Source organism: Aulostomus chinensis, chromosome 10 (genome assembly GCF_037954235.1).
Source record: "Aulostomus chinensis isolate RoL2024-O1b breed Wild chromosome 10, RoL_Achi_v1.0, whole genome shotgun sequence".
Taxonomy (NCBI): domain Eukaryota; kingdom Metazoa; phylum Chordata; class Actinopteri; order Syngnathiformes; family Aulostomidae; genus Aulostomus; species Aulostomus chinensis.
The window spans coordinates 29,100,009-29,116,216 of record NC_141329.1 but is presented as its reverse complement, the minus strand read 5'-3'; the positions used below and the strand labels follow the sequence as shown (position 1 = coordinate 29,116,216).

The 16,208-nt window shown below is 47.2% G+C and overlaps 1 protein-coding gene across 1 annotated transcript in view; it reads right to left on the bottom strand.

The window, feature by feature from the left end:
- Window positions 1–7,957: 7,957 nt before the first annotated feature.
- Window positions 7,958–16,208, bottom strand: part of plekhg2 (pleckstrin homology domain containing, family G (with RhoGef domain) member 2) — a 76,701-nt gene continuing 68,450 nt past the window's right edge. Inside the window, exons 20-23 of the mRNA XM_086215051.1 lie at window positions 14,295–16,206; window positions 13,548–13,791; window positions 12,697–13,458; window positions 7,958–12,288 (exon numbers count right to left, since the gene is read on the bottom strand). Coding sequence (XP_086071177.1) covers window positions 9,684–12,288; window positions 12,697–13,458; window positions 13,548–13,791; window positions 14,295–16,206 — 5,523 coding nt within the window. The 3' untranslated portion in view covers window positions 7,958–9,683. The remainder of the gene's footprint in view (window positions 12,289–12,696; window positions 13,459–13,547; window positions 13,792–14,294; window positions 16,207–16,208) is intronic.

Genomic DNA, 16,208 nt, shown 5'->3' with positions numbered 1-16,208 from the left:
ATGATACTTTTGTTCTGATAACATTTGGACTCTGTTGCATTTTCCATGTGCACAGTCATTTCAGCCTGCAGTGTGACCGGTGCTGGTCATTGCGCCACCCCCTTTGCTGCCACAGGCGGTTCGGTCACTCGTGGGGAGGAGGCGCTAGAGCAGCGACCAGGACACGCCCTCATGCAGTTTCCCTCCCTCGGCCACTTTTACCAAAAAATTTGTATGATTTTTGTTTGGTAGAGTCTGTAGAATTTTCCTTAAAAATCTAAATGTAGACTTACATGAAACCAATCTGGCTCAGTCGGCACACCTGGGCCTCCAGACCGCCGCGGTGGGAGAGTGAAGGAAAAGGAATGCAGCCCTACTGAGGCAAAAGGATTAGTGAGTAAATTTCTTAAATTTCATCTCAACTTCAACATGTCTTTCATATCTGAGGCTTTTATTGCCACCTGTCCCTGTATCATTTCGTTTTATGAGTTTATTGGGTCATGAATTTATGATGATGATATGTCATTAGTGACCAAGGTACAGTTTACATATCTGCCGCTCTTTATATTCAGGAGTAGCTGGAGTCATAAGCTCCACCCACTATTCTGCAGGTGCGATGATCTGCACACTATTCACGCTCCTGCTGTGTGACTCATGAACCCCAATCACCTGAAGACCAACAACAAACCTCTCAAGCCCTCCAATGTTGACTTCCTTCAGGCAACCTTTCACAAAAGCTTCGTGCCAGAAGGGCTATCAACCACGACTTGGGAAACGAGCCCTTTCAACACGCAACCCTGAGACATGGCGGCTGATATACAACTGGGTGAAACACGCGATTGTGAAGTCATCACTGAGAATGAACTCATCACACATAAAGGACTGACAAACACTCCCCCACTGACAGGATGGAGAATGCCTTGAGCGTTTACCATCTCTCCTTCAGAGGACTGCATGACCACCATGACACTGCACCAAGAAAAGAGTGATTACCTCAGGGCACTAAATGCAAATGTCACCAGTCTCCCCCCACAGGTGGAGGAAGCCTACTTGAGGGAACCAGCAGAGCCCATCCCAACTTCTATACAAGTAGGAGATTGGATACTCAAAAAAACAATATTGACAGGATTGGAATGAGCCACGGTGGTTAGGCCCCATTTAGGCCACTAAAACCACAGATCACAGTTTGAAGGTCCAACTGGTGGCAAAAAACACAGTGCACACAAGCTGAAAACCCAGGGGAAAGAAATTTGGCAGATATAAGACAGAGACTTAAGGACCTCCAGAATGGGGACTAAGAGTGGGGACAACGCATCGCCATTTGAGCGGCTGGTTTGTGACTTAACAACAGGCCTGATCACCCTGTTGGTAGCATCACTGCAAAGAAATACTCTTGATTGTACTCATTGATCTCCAGCCTGTTTGTGGTTCCCAGCTCCAACCATCGCCAAACACGCCAAGCTAAGGTTGAGCGAGGTCCTGTGGTCTAGCCCGACAGGCAGAAAATGTGCCATTGTATCCTTAATAGCCCCCATAACGATTGTAAAAACAGGTGCTACAGACCTGCCGGGGGTCACGTCAACTCCCCAGGGGGGCGACACAAAAGGAAAGTCCAGTTTGATTTATATACAAATTCCCCAGCCTACAGTGAGGCCATCAGGATACCCCGAGGGGTTCCTGATGACTACAAACACGTTTACCAAATTGCAGCAGGTTGGGAGTCATCCCTACTCTGGTGGGCAGCTATCAACAAGAATGTCGACCGGATGAATTATACCCACTTCTCCATCCAAAGACTAAGCAATATGACCAGAGATACCGTGATGGGGCTTCATGAACTGCTGCCCGCCACCTCCCTCATGACCTACCACAACAGAGTTGCGCTGGACTTCTTATTGGCCGAAAAAGAGTTCGGGCAAGAATGCTGTTTGTTTATCCCGAATAATACTGCCCGTGATGGATCGTTACCCAGCCCTAAGTGAGGTAAAACACTGTTTGAAGAATTGGCAGAGCACTCTGGTATGAATCATCCACTTGGAGACTGGATGGAACGAATGTTTGGTAAATGGAAAAACACAACGACCTCCATGTTCACCTCGCTTGTCGTTGCAGTCTCACTGTTCGTCCTGAGTGGTTGTTGTTGTATTCCATATATCAGGGGTCTGTGTGTGAAATGTATCCACGCAGCCATCACAAGCAGGCCTCCTCCTCCTTATCAGATGTCCTTAGTGTTGTGTAGGAATTTTTCAACAAGTCATCATTAATCAGTCAGAGGGACCTACAGAGTCTATACTGCACTGTTCTAAATCTGGAGAGGACACCTTCCAGTTAGTTCAAAAGAATTTATTCAGATTAACAGGAAAGAATCCAGAGCTCTGGAGATCGTCTTCCCCTATCCTGGAGTCAGCATACGCAGATGCGTCGTCCCTGGCGTTGGGGCAGGAAGTCCAACGATCTCACTCTCTTTCCAATTTTGGGTTACAAGGAGGTGCTGATGTGATCGCTTCTGCGTGCAAGTGTGTATTTTTGACCTTGTGTTATTTTGCAGAATCTTCTGTCTGACGGCGTGCCAGCACCACCTGTTCCCATCGTAGACTTCTTGCTGCAGCTGTGAAGATCAAAACCCCTCTTTTCCCTGATCCATGACTTTGCTCTTATCTACTTCTGACTCCCAGCACTTCCTGCTACCGTAGAAATTCTGTGGACTGTTCTGACCTGATTAGCTTGAGGGAGTGATGCTAGCATGAGCTACACTCCTGCTAGTCCCTGTTGTGACCTTTCACCTGTCCACTCTGATACAGTCTGGTCTGTGCTTCACTGCCTTGTGTTTCCTGCACTCTATTTGAAGTAAATATATGTATAAATTTAACTACAGTTTAAGCAAATATATATGTATGGATTAATCTACAGTTAAAGCAAATATATGAATACATTTATCTACAGTTAGCAGATGAAAGGCGCAGTCTGCTGGCACTGACAGAGGTCGAGGAAATGCTGATGTCAGAAACTATGAACTTACAGTAATCGAAGTAATTCATGGGTAAATTGACACACCCCCTGAAGTAATTTTCCAGAGAAGATGTGGTTCCAGAGGATGGAGACATGCCCTGTCACCTCCCCTCCCCACCAATCAAGCCCACTCGTGTAAACCTGGTTTAGAATTTGTTAAATCAAAGTTTGTGCGAATGGCAATGAAGACGCGCGTGCTGCTCGTAGTCTGCAATGAGGAATGCTTGTAGTCCACTGTTCATTAAAGCTACAGGCTAACTTTGTTTCCTGGCAGGAGGAAGTCAGTTATCACCAGGTTTCCATGGCAGCGAGGTCTGCGCTCTCCCAGCGCAACTCTGCTGTGAAGAGTGAATGAACCACTCGCCTCTTGGTGTTTTATCTCCTGAAGCTGTTAAGACCGAAGGTCCAGGTGAGTCCACCCAGGATGGTGGGCTCGAACATGTGCGTGTGTTGTGTTGGGAGAGACAGAGTTTAACTCTCAGGGTTGGGATTCATTGGGATTTAAATGATTCCAAATCCTCACCGATTCCTTTCAAACGGTCGGATCCCTACTAAATCTTCTTACCTAGTCCTACATAGTATTTACGATACTTGCTATAATTAAACAAGTATATAATAAACACAAATGTAATCATACCAGTACAAAAACTTGATTCAAACTGTTGCACAGTACAATTGGCTAAAAATGCACATTTGTGCAAAGGACTGCGCTGTTAGACTGCACATTCAGGCTGTCGGGAGCATAAGTAAACTTCTTAACAGTTCTTTCACAAAAAAATTACCATATTTGCTTTTTCCTACACAGTTCTTGACTGATGGTGTCTCCAGCTACGGAGAACTCGCTCTGGTGGGGTTGATGATGCTTGCACACACGTATACGGCAGGCAAATCTGCCAGGACGGCGAGAGAGGACCTTTTCTCCCCCCACCACCTAACAGGATCTGTGCTAACAGTCAATTTTTATCAGTGACATTTGAAAACCTTGCTCTTTTCAGAAAGTTGTGCTAACATTAGCGCTCCAGCTAGCCATTAACGTTAGCCTACCTAAATGGTGAGAAGCACAAAAATAAAAAGCACTTGTATCGTACGAAAACAGGTCTAGGGAGATTGGTGTTTCAAGCTACGTAGCTTAGAAGTTGACCCAGACGTGTGGGTTTGTCATGCTAGCACTAGCCTGGAGGTGCCCAGGTTGCGGGCTCTCCTGGAGCGGTTTCGTCCTGCACAGCCTGCGGGTGTGACAGCGTGTGTTTTGTAGCCTGTGTTGAGCCTCAACTCTGCTCTTTAGCATATTTGTAGACTTTTTTTTGTTAGTCTGCCATTAGATGTTTTTCTGCACTTTTTCTTCAGTCACTTTGTTAAGAGCACATTTTTTGTACAGTACACTAAATCAGCGTGCATACCGAAGCAATAGGGGCAGTAATACATTGGCATTTATTTTGATCCATTTAATCTCTGGGGAGGTGTAAGAAAAATAATGTGTTGCTCTGCCGAGCAAACATAATAGGGTCTTCGCCTGAAGTACCTTCAGGCTCAGGCCCTAATAAAACAACAGGGATACGGTCACCATGCATCTAAGACGAGTTAAAGGTACTGTTAAAAGTACTGTTGAGACTTTCTGACAGCCAACACAATGGCCATCCTCTCAGCGCTCTCGGTGCATAGGCTACTGGATGTCCCTCTTGGAGCAGACGTGCTCCTAGACTGTCCTTAGATGCACTGACCTGCATGACAAGCTGTTTCTTTGGATCAAAGAACTTGAGCACTGGCGCATTTATGAGGGCTGGAGCTTTTTGATGTTTTTGTCGTTCGTGTTGCCACCGCCGTCTCAAAGCTGCTGTGAGGGCGGCCTCACCTGGAATGTGTTGTGTACTTTCTGATAAAGCAGGACCACTGCGAATGTTAGGCATGATAAAATACCTCACACACTACATTCCAGGTGAGTATTGTGTGAGGTATTTTATCATGCCCAACGTTTGCTGTAGTCTTGCTTTATTAGCAGGTGGTGCTATCTCTTTGATGGCTTTAATCTTTGCTTTGTCTGCCTTCACCCCTTCTGCAGTAACAACATGTCCCGTGTATTTAACCCTGTCCACTTTAAACTGTACTTTGTCTTCACTGAGTTTTACTTTTGCTTCTTTTGCTCTGGTCAGCACTGTCATGCTCGTCATGCTCTGTCTCTGTAGAAGCAGCAATAATCACACCATGATGAATCAATGACGTGAACTCCTTCAGCGTCTCCAAAGGTTCACAGTTAAGGTCCTGAAAGACGTCACTTGCAGATTTGATTCTGAAAGGGAAGTGCTTGAATCTGTATCGCCCTCATGGGCTGTTGAAAGTGCAGAGCAGCAATGACGCTTCGTCCAGCTTCACCTGCCAGTAGCCATTTTTTTCATCAAGCACAGAAAATATTTTCTTCCCAGTGAGCTTTCTCAGTACCTCCTCTGTTGTGGGAATGGAGCAGTGCTGTCTCAAGAGCACCACATTACTGGGATCCAAACAGACCCATGATTTATTCTTGTCTTTCTTTTCGGTGACCACCTGGCTGTTTACCCATGATGTGGCTTCAGTCACTCATGTGATCACACCAGCCTGCAGTAGGCAGTCAAGTGTGTCTTTAAGTCTGTCCATTAATGCCAGCGGTATTTTTCTGCACCCATGCATCACTGGTCTGACCTGTGTGGATGTGACACTCACCAAGACCTTCAAAGGCTGTTGGGTAGTGGGTTAGCATGTCTTCCTTTCTTGCTTCACATTCAACGTGTCCACATCCTCTCTTTTGACCAAGCTCAACTGTTCACATGCCTCCCTGCCTAAGATTGGTACATGGAAGTGCCTCGATTCATAGAATGTAAGGTTTGCTTGGGCCCTCGCAGTGGAACATGTGAGTATGAGCAGGCCTTCAGGCTTCAGTCCCGCCCCTCCCATATGCCGCCAGCACAGTTTCAGGCTAAGCTTCATTCTCTTGTCACGTCTGGCCTTCCTCACCATGCATTTGAACACTTGAAGTGGCAGGACATTGATTGACCTCTGCTCCTGTGTCCAACTTGAATTGGACAAATGTATTGTCAACATTTACGCTTGAAAACCAGGACTTGTCTGTTTTAGCATTTGGTTGATTCGGTTATTCACTGTTCCAACAAACAGGGCATCAACTTCTGCGTCTATTTCGTGTACAGTCTTTCTCATCTGTATCTGTCCTGCCCAAACATCCCTGCGTAGAAGTTCTGCTTCCCCCATCTGCTGAAGGTCATTCCATATGCTGGGCACTGGTGTGGCTGCTGTGACCCCACATTGTCTTCGTGCTGTTTTGTACTTTGCTTTGCTTTGTCTTACAGAACAGACAATAAAGTTTATCTTTATCTTTGTGTTCATTGGATTGCCTGTTGCTTCATTTTATTCTGTTGTTTATCCTTTGGTTTGTGCTTGTGGCGGACATGCAGAGCTTTCTCCTGTTTACCTGCACCCATTGCTTGAATCTGTGCCTTTGCTGTCTCTGCGGCAGGGCTCGTGTCTATCGCTCTCTCCAATGTGAGATTAGGTTCTCTCAACTCTCTCTCTAATCACATCATTTTCTGAGGCGTCAAATTCACAGTCCTTACTTTCCTGCCTCAGTTCCGTTACATACTTCTCAATGGAGATGTTGTCTGATATAGGATGCGCCCAGAACTGATGCCTCTCAAACACTGTATTTTCCTTTGGCAAGCAGTATGCCCTGAAAGCATCCAAGATTCCACTCACCATGAGGTTATCGTCATCATCCACGCCAACTTCCAGTGTGCTGCGTATCTCCATTGCTCCTTCACCAATTGCGTGTATAAAATAGCCACCTGAATCTTCTGGTCCTTTTCCTCTACACCCCTCATGGTCATGTAGATCTGGAAGTGCTGCTCCCATCATCTCCAATTTTCCCCCTAATTGCCAGTTAACACAAGTGTTGATGGTCGTTTAAACTGTTCCTTCTTCAGTTGGCTTGCACGTCATCGTGGCTAATTCACCTGTCTCGTACCTGTTAGCTGTAGCTCCTTTAGCACAGGCAAAATGATGAATTGGACGGACCTCTGCCACCACGTAATAGTTGGCCCAGGTGAGGCACTCATGAAAAGACGGGAAAGACACAAAAACAGGAAGTGACAAGCACACAAAGACACAGGAGGGAAGAGCTGACAAAGTAAAACAGGAAGTGAATACAAGTGAACTAAAACACAAACTAGAAACACACACTAGTGGAGAAAGAAGAAACTCATGACTTACCAAACTGAAACATTCGCTAACATAAACTAAAAAGAGCCCAACTTGCAGTCCATAATGAAACTGGAGGTGGTCCTGATGGGACTGTGACGGACTGGGCCAAGTTTGGACGGTGCACCACAGCAGCATGAGCGCCTGAGGCAAGAAGAGAAGTTTGTACTTGTGTGTCTGTTGGTGCACATTCAGAGACAATAAGTCAGGCAAGCTTTTGCTCACCTGCTGCCCCCACTGGGTTACTGCCCCTCAACATCAGAACGTCACAGAAACAGCAACACAACTAAAGAAACCCACAAGTGGGAGCATTTGAACAGGTGAGGCCGAGGCTGGAGTTGGGATTAGCAGACCGTCTCTGACATTTATTTTTAAACTTGAACAGAAAATGAAAATCAAGTTGACGCTACACTCAAACTGTTGCAGGATTTAAAACCAAGAAAGCATCGACCCTGTCAGAAACGACATTGGCCCCTCATATTCGTGACCCTAGACAACCTTTCTGGACTACATCAAGTCAGGGTCTTGAAGTCCGGTTGAGTTCCGGCAACAACTGCACTGCTTAAGCAGCACCAAGAGACACAGCGGCTCTGTGGAGCTTTTAAACCAACTCTGTGAGGTTCTGTCACATGAAACGGATTGTTCAGGGTGCTGAGGTGAAGGGTCACGCTGTCACAGGATATGGCGTATAAAATACAAGAGTCACAGTCGATTTTTCAACGCACACCTTTATTTTCTGTACATCTCACTCCATCAGGGACATAGAAAGACAATATAATATTTCCCTTTTCACCAGCTCCCCAAAAACATGATGTTCTCTGCACACTGCTATCGTTGCCCTGCAGAAACCCTCCATCTCCTTCCATCAGTCTCACGTGTGACATCCACAAGTTCAGGAGCAGGTCACATCTTCAGAACACTGCATCCATTTTCAGTCTTTTTAATATAAAGAATATTTTTGTTAAAGTTGTATCTAAAATGTTTCTGGCCAAAATGCTTTCATGTGTAGCACTCAGAGCAGGAGGAAATGTGTGTTTCACCTGGCTGACGTTCAATTACATTTAAAAAACAAGTCATAAAGGTCAAGACAGAGGATTTCTGAAGGACACTGACAGCAAGAGTGCAGCATCACGACATCGTCATGGAGACCAACATCAGCATGGCACCAGAACCACTTCAATCTACAACCAGAACCATCACATATGTCTTCATGTAATTCAAAACAATTAGAAATTCAGTATCTGATGGTTGGTAGTTTCAGGGGTCTGACTGAAGACCCTCCATGATGAGAACGTTTGTCTGAATCCAAACCTCATCAGAATCTGCACTACATCTTATTTATGAATGGATGTGAACAAAGTGAAAGTGCCTGAATGTTTTCATGAAGGCCCGTGTGATATTTCCTGAGAAATGAATAAAAATGTCCAAAAAATGCCCCCGCAATGTTAAAGAAAGTGGAAAGAAGCCCTTGAAACAGAAATGTCCCAAATGTCCTCGGCAGGCACTCCAGCTGGCGACACACAAGCAAGTTACAACAATGACAACAAGATCCACAAGATCTGTGCTTACAACATAAACATGGTTTGGTCCGAAGTTAGAGGAGAACTTGCCAGACACGTCATTTCAAACACACACACGCACACACACGCGTGCGTGCGCTCACTTGATGCACCAAAGAGCTAAGGACATTGTGCAAATGATCAACATTAACGATATTATTAAGTGCCAAAGAGAAAAAGACTAACATCATAAATAAACAATAAAATAAAAAGAATAAAAAATGCTTAAGAAGATGGATTATTCATAACTGCAGTTATTACAGACATGACAACAGACACTGATGTTTGACAGAATATAACACGATGAACATAAAAGACATCACTAACACATTAATAACTGATTGCATACAATCGCAGAGCCTTCAACATATCTGTGTCGGCAGGATTTAAAATATTGGAGCCCTCCAGCTCCTTCACCTCCACCACCCCCTCAGAGTCCTGAGCTGTTGAGGAACAGACCTCAGGCTTGTTCAGTCCACTCACTGATCAAATCCCGTCTATGGGGACTGAGAGCAGCTGAGGGACTCAGGCTGATGCTAACAGTCTTTTCCTCTATCGGGATACTGGGATCTGGAAAAAGAGTCAGTGGCCAGGATTGACTGATATGAACCCTGGTCTACACGAGGCCATCTTGTGTTTACCGCCTAGGCCCTTTGATTCTCTTTATTCATGATGTAGCAGATGTAGAATCTTAGCAGTCCGGATAACACTCATTCACATTCTCTATGTGAACTTGTTCCAGAGCCAGGGTATGGGCTACGATTCAAGAAAGATCCCTTTCAACATACAGGACTAGAAATGAAAGATTTATCTAAGTTGATAAACAATAACGCCTTTATTCTTTTCATTAGCCCCTCAAACCAGAGAAAGAAAAAAAACTCTCACTTTCATTGCTAGTTAAAATTCAGAGGACAGAGAAAGTCCATTGATGCTCACCCTCCTAGCTACCTGCACCTGTCCTGGTCCAGCAGGTCCAGCTCCACCCTGCAGGGTCTGGGTCAGGCTAACTTGGGCTGTGCTGAAGGATGTTATCCGACCACTTCCAGCAATTTGGAGGTTGACTGTGGTAGCATAACTGGTCCTCTGGTTTGCCAGTTTAGGAGGGGAAGAACAGGCAAAGGGTAGAGTTGATGTGCTGGACAGTGAGGGGGAGGGGCTTGAGGCAACAGGAGGCGCTGCAGTGGCAACCTGAGGAGCTGCTTTCACTTGGGATTGGTAGATTTGGTGCTGGTGGTGAACAGGTGAGGGGGGGGTCATGCCTGGAGAGGAGAGTACCAAGCAGGAGGAAGCAAGGTTCTGTTCATGGGAGGGCCGGGCAACGTAGGCACAGATCAGTTGGCTACGGCAGTTCCCCTCTACCAGCTCTGGGTCTCCCCATTCCGCTTGGGTATCTGATGGAGCAGGGTAGGAGGTGTGGGTGTGCGAGAGTGAGGGGAGAGGTGACGAAGAGGAGGCAATAATGATGGAAGCACCACTTGTGTCATCAGTTCTATTATATTTGTTTGAAAGTTCTTGTACATCTGGCCAGGCTACGCTTGTGAAATGCTGCCCACTGAGGGTGCCGGTCCCTGGGGAAAGCCTACTAGGGGAGACTGGAGACTGAAGTCCAGCTCGGGGGCTGAGGCAGGATGGTGAACTCCCATACGAGGACCATCCTCTCCTTGGACTTGTTTGACCAGAATCCTGCTGGTCAAATGAACCTCTACCAATACCTAGAGATCTATGGCTGCCCTCGGCCCAGGAGCGACGCAGCATACTTGGGTGGCTCCATGCTGGACTAAGTGGTGTCTCTGCCAGGTTGGAGAGGGATGTTTGGGATGCTTGAAGCCAGGATGGAGAAGTGGAGGGGGCTCTGGAATTATGCAGTGGAGCAGAAGAAGATGGTGACCGAGAGAAAGAGGCATTCTCCAGGTTTGGTGATCCTAAGGAGGATGAAAAGGACCGAGACGGAGAGGTGATGCAAGGGTTTCTAGGTTGAGGCACTGTAACATTGTTTGTCCAAGCTGGGACACCAATAGGAGGAGGTGAGAGGATCTGAGGGCTGAAACATGAGGATGATTGTCCATATGCAGAAGTTGCTGGTGAAGCCCCAGTTATCTCCAAAGTGAGGCCCAATGGATTATAGGGACTTGCACCTCCTACCCGTGTGCTCCTGGGGTGAGGGGGTTTGTTTGCCATGGGAGAGAAGTAATTATGTTGTGGAGGTGGGGAGCAAAGGCGAGTAAATGAAGCAGGGCTTGGAGAGGGAGATGGGGACTGAACTCTAGAGCTGGGCTCGGAAGCAGAAAATGGCCGAGCTACACGGTTGTGTGATCCCGGCCAGAGAGGATCCTGCGTTTGTTGGACTACAGTGGCATTAGCACAACCATTCGATAGTGGCACCCTCTGTGAGCTGGCTGGCCATGCGCTGTAACCGGCACTGTTACTGTTGCAGGTACTGGTGTTGGTTGCACTGCTGATTGCTGTGGTAAAACCACTCGATCTAATATTGTTGTTATTGTTGGTGTTTTTTGTAAAGTCCATTTTAGGGCGAAGGAAAGAAGGAGAAGGCGGCTGATGATTGGCTGGCCTCACAGATGGAGGAAAGTGTTGAGAGGAAAGATGGAAATGAGCTGCTTGTGCAGACAATGGAGAAGAGCAAGAGGACTGGACAAAGGATGGTGGACACAGTGGATCTTGGTACCCATCTGCAGGGTACCCAAACTGGGCATGAACAGATGTGGTGGAGCCTTGGTGACTGGGAAGGAGTTTAGGTGATGGGGAACACCGTCGATGATGAGAGGATAGCAGAGATGGCATGGAGGAGGGGCTCTGGGATACTGGGATATTGGAAGGTTTAGCTTGTGGCCTGACAGAGTTCTTCTTCGCCATACTTTGACTGATGGACTGGCTGATACAGGAAGCAGCTAAAGATCTGGTGAATACCGAGGAAGATGCAACTGGTGAGGAACACTGAGGTGAGCGGAGGGACGAGGTTATTGTAGGGGAGGGAGAAGGTCCTGCTCTTATAGATGAAGACCTCCCAGAAGAAGGGGAGATGGAATCGAAAGCAGGGGAGGGTGCAGGAGAGGAGGCCAGAGGAGCTCTCATGGACAAACTCCTCCCAGTGGAGGCAGTAGAGGAGAAAAAGGGGAGGGCCCTGGTCACAGAGTCTGGAGACATGAAGTCTTCAGCAGATGAGGTGGGAGGAGATACCGGAATGACCCTGAACGGTGAAGGGCAAGGAGAGGCTTGGACTGAGGAGGAGTCAGAAGGAGGTGGGAGGGTAAGTGAGGGGGGGAGAGCTCCAGTGGGAGTAGAGGAGCTGCGTTTGAGGCTGGGCCTGAAGGCAGTGGGGGCTGTGGTGAGGTCGGCCTCCTGGTCAGGGGTGGCAACAGATGGGAGGTGTGTCTTCATGTGGCTGGATGTCTCCAAGGAGGGTCGAGGAGTGCAACCGCTTGCTGACGGAAGGCTGAAGTTGTGCAGACTGGTTTGGGGTCCCAAGCCCAGCTGGCCTGGTTCCCTTGAACAGAAAAACAGAAAGCTTTTAATGAGGTTTATCATTACAATGTAACTACGGGAGTGATTCATTTATTTGACTGCCCTTTGTCTTCCTGATCATACTGGTCGTTTAAGTTACCTTTTATCGACCAACCTTGACCCACTTTGGGCCTGGATGGTAGAAGCTTTGGGATTCAGCTGGTGGTTGTATGCTAATAATAGCCAGAAATGTTTCAGCATAACTTTACGATCTTCGCTGTTGGGTTTTGATACTGTATTTACATGACAACACATGGACATCTCAGTGTAGTGTAGCACACTCAGGTCAGGCTTACTTTGTCTTTCTGTCTTCTCACTCATTTATCTTGTTAATTTCTGAGTTAACCATTGCATTATAATAAAACAACAACACATGATGGCCCAGGTGTACCTGAAATCGTATGGAGTCGTGTTGTGGGTTGTCCAGGTGTTAGCCAGAGCCCGTTCACCCGTGATAATGGAGAGGTCTGCTGGTCTCTGGCTGACGAATGTTGGCAGACAGTCGATAGGCTGCGGCGCTTGTTGAGTCAGATTTGACGCCACACTGGAAACCACCGACTCTTGACTTGGTGCAGCCCTCTCCTTATACTCCTCTGAATAATTTGTAATGGTATGACTACAACCCTGAGAGGGGTCAAAGGTAATGTGAGAGGGCTGTCTCTGGGGTGCTGGAGCAACAGCAGAGTCCTCTGTTGGACCCTGTGAACCCATCCTAGTTTGTGTTGAGGGCTCTTTTAATGTCAGTTGCTGGATGGGGGGAGCATTAGTCTTCACCCCCCCACAGATGTCCAGGATAGTGGGGCCTACCTCCCGCAGGTGAACAGCTGCTGTCTGGGCCTCGGAGCTGCGGTGCTCAAGTGGACTCTGTGTCGATGCTACCAGCAGCACAATCTCACCCGGGCTTGGCTGTCCATCTCTGGGTCCTCTAACAACCGAGTCATCAGGCCCTACATGAACTCTCAGTAAATCACTGCTGAGCTCATCTTTCCTTTCATTATACGGAGAAGTAATCTTGTGCTCTTGTTTATCCTGCTTATGTCTGCTCATCTGCTCATCTCCGTCAGTGGAAGCACTCCTCTGTGGTTTGCTGGGAGAGGAGAGGTTTGTCTGTGCTGCCTCTTCTGTTACGATGTGTTCACCACTCAGCTCAGACCTGCAAGGAATGATTATTTTATACTGACAGATAACGGAACAATAAAGTGCACCAAGTGCATCGATGTGGAGGGACATCCAGAGGTGTACCTGAGGTTGTAGCTCTGGTCCTGGGCAAGGCAGGATGGAGGCTTTTCCACAGGGGCAACGGAGGTCTGCGAAGTATATCCTGGTCTAGAGTCTTGATCTTTGCTCAACGCACAGATGAAGTCCCTGGGCCTGGAGAGGGTGAACCCATTCGTCTGGTGGTGGCAGGCGGCGGTTAGTTGCTCCCTGACAAGCATATGACCGAACAGCAGTGGCTCACTGGGGACTACCTTTGTCTCCTGGAAAACTACAAAAGAACGACAGAGATCAAACCTCAGCCATGGATTCAAACAGACTGTGATGATATTGACATCCACCCCTATCATTTAAATGTAAGAGATTTAGTTCTCCAAAATGTGAAATAGTGACATTTCACCTCATTTGATGGCAGGGAGTCTCAGATGAGTTTAAAAATATACAGTCACCACACACAAGAAGGCTGATTAACTTTTCATCCCGATAAAACAAAAGCAGCTTATGAGGAGGCTGAGAGTGTACAAGTTCTTCTCGTTGAGGAGGCGTGAGTCTGTTTACTCACCTGGACGTTGCACTGCTTCAAATGATGTCAATGAATAAAATTAGTTTGAAAAAATAACTTAACATAATAACTTAACATAATATTTATTTAAAATTAAAAAAATTTAACACCCTTGAAAATGTAACTAAACCCTTCATGGGGCCTTATTACACCTAAGAAACCTCCAAAATCCCCAAATCTCCTACGTTCAATATTTAGTCAGGCCAACTCACCACTCTGAAGGCTCTCTGCTCTCCGGAGTTTCCTCTCCTCCCGGCCAAGGGTTTGTGTCTGGTGCTGTTTAAAGTCCTTGGCAGGGTTCTGGCTTTTTGTCTTGAGTTGCAGCTGGTTTTTTCTTGGAGTTGGAGCTTTGGTTGTGGTTGTGGCACAACATACGGTAGTGTGTATTTTTCTTTGGTCATGTTCTCTTGGCTGCTTGTAGATTTCAGAATGGCATTTCATCTGCATCGGGCTCTTAGTCTTGATCTGAGATGAACCTTCAGACAGTTTAGCCATGACCAAGGATTGGTTCCGTACAGTGCTGGCACGTTTCTGATGCAGTGGAACCTTCATGGCGCTGGCTTTGGCACTGTACATGCGGGCCAATGTTTGGACCTTGCTCAGAATTCGCTCTGAGTTCTCCATCAGTGAGGGGTCCACCACAGGGCTAGCCTCAAACAAACCAATACCTGCTATGTCTGATCCCATGCTCTCAAACAAGGCCCGGTTTGCAGTAACAATTCTGGAGTAGCGTGAGCATCGACCCATCTTCACCTGACTGGGAAGTCCCTCAAAGTTCCCACTAGTCTTGGCCGCATCCCTGTGTTTGTCCCTGGTCCAAGTGGACTGAGATTTGGTCTGACATTGCTGTGTAGCTTGCTGAGGAGCAGAGGACAGTTTGTGATGTCCATTTGGTTCTGCTGGGTCCACTAGTTTACGTACATGCCCATTCATCAGGGATTGTTCTGAAGATGTGCTGCTGCTTGTTCCATCTCTGCCATTGACCTGGCTGGTGACAGGAGGCTCAGCTCCTCGCCCTGAATTTCTGTCTTGCTCTCCTGTTCCTGGATCATTTGTTTGCACTTCCTGTTTCTGCTTCAGTTCTTCCTCTGATTGTTTTTTGCAAACCTTTTCATTTTCACCTAGAAACTCTGTCTGTGTCTCAACAGGCCGGTTTGGGTTAGGCTGACCCTCCTGGTTTGGATTATCCTTGGTGCTTAGTGCCTTAACTGGAGCACTTTCTCTGTCTGCTTTGAAACCCAGGGATTTTATATGTTGATCTGCTTGACCGTGATCCTCATCCTTAACCTCCGGTGGAGGTCGGGGAGAGATGGGCCCAGTGGGGGAACTTGGCTCTAGGTCTTGATCAGTGTCTTCGTGAACTGGTTCAGTTGTTTCACACTGGCACTGACCACTTTCTGGCACACTTCTGGGTCTACTTACATTAAAGCGTGACACTGAATCTTTCACCAGGCCTGAAGGGATTTGTGAGAAACTGTTCCTCCTTCTTGAAACCACTCTTCCTTCCTGTCCATCTTCCGCTTCATCATCATCCTCTTCAGCCTCAGCCGCAGCCTCATAGTAACTCCTGATCTTTTCAATGATCCTCTTGTCGCGCTTCGTAAGATTGGAGCCCCTTTTTGGGAGGGAGTGATGACAGTGGTCTGGGTTTGGGGGGGAAGACCTGGCCTCCCCCCTGGTTGACAGAGAACTTGCCTGTCTCTCCTCTGGTGGGATGGAAGGATTAAGAACAGATGAGGGGAGAGGAGTCGGAGTGGAGACTGTGTTCACTGTGCTCTCACTCTCGCCTTTATCAGTTGTTTTGTTAAGACCATTATGTTTTTCTTCCTCTTCTTCTTGTGTCTCTCCATCCCCCTCCTCCCCTGTTTCCACCTGTTCTTCTGCAACATCAGCAATTTCTTGGACTACATTTGACAACTTCTCATTTTCAAATCCAAGGCCATCTCCCTCCCGAGCACCAGCAGTCTGGTCTTGAGAGCTATAAGGGATCTCCATTTCTGTTTTATCTGGCTCGCTCTGTTGCACTATGATTCTGCCCTCAGGGTTGGAGGGGCAGGCCCCAGGTGGCAGTGGACATGTGAAGTTCGTTTCATTGGAAAGAGGCTGAGTCTCCTTTGGCTGCTCCT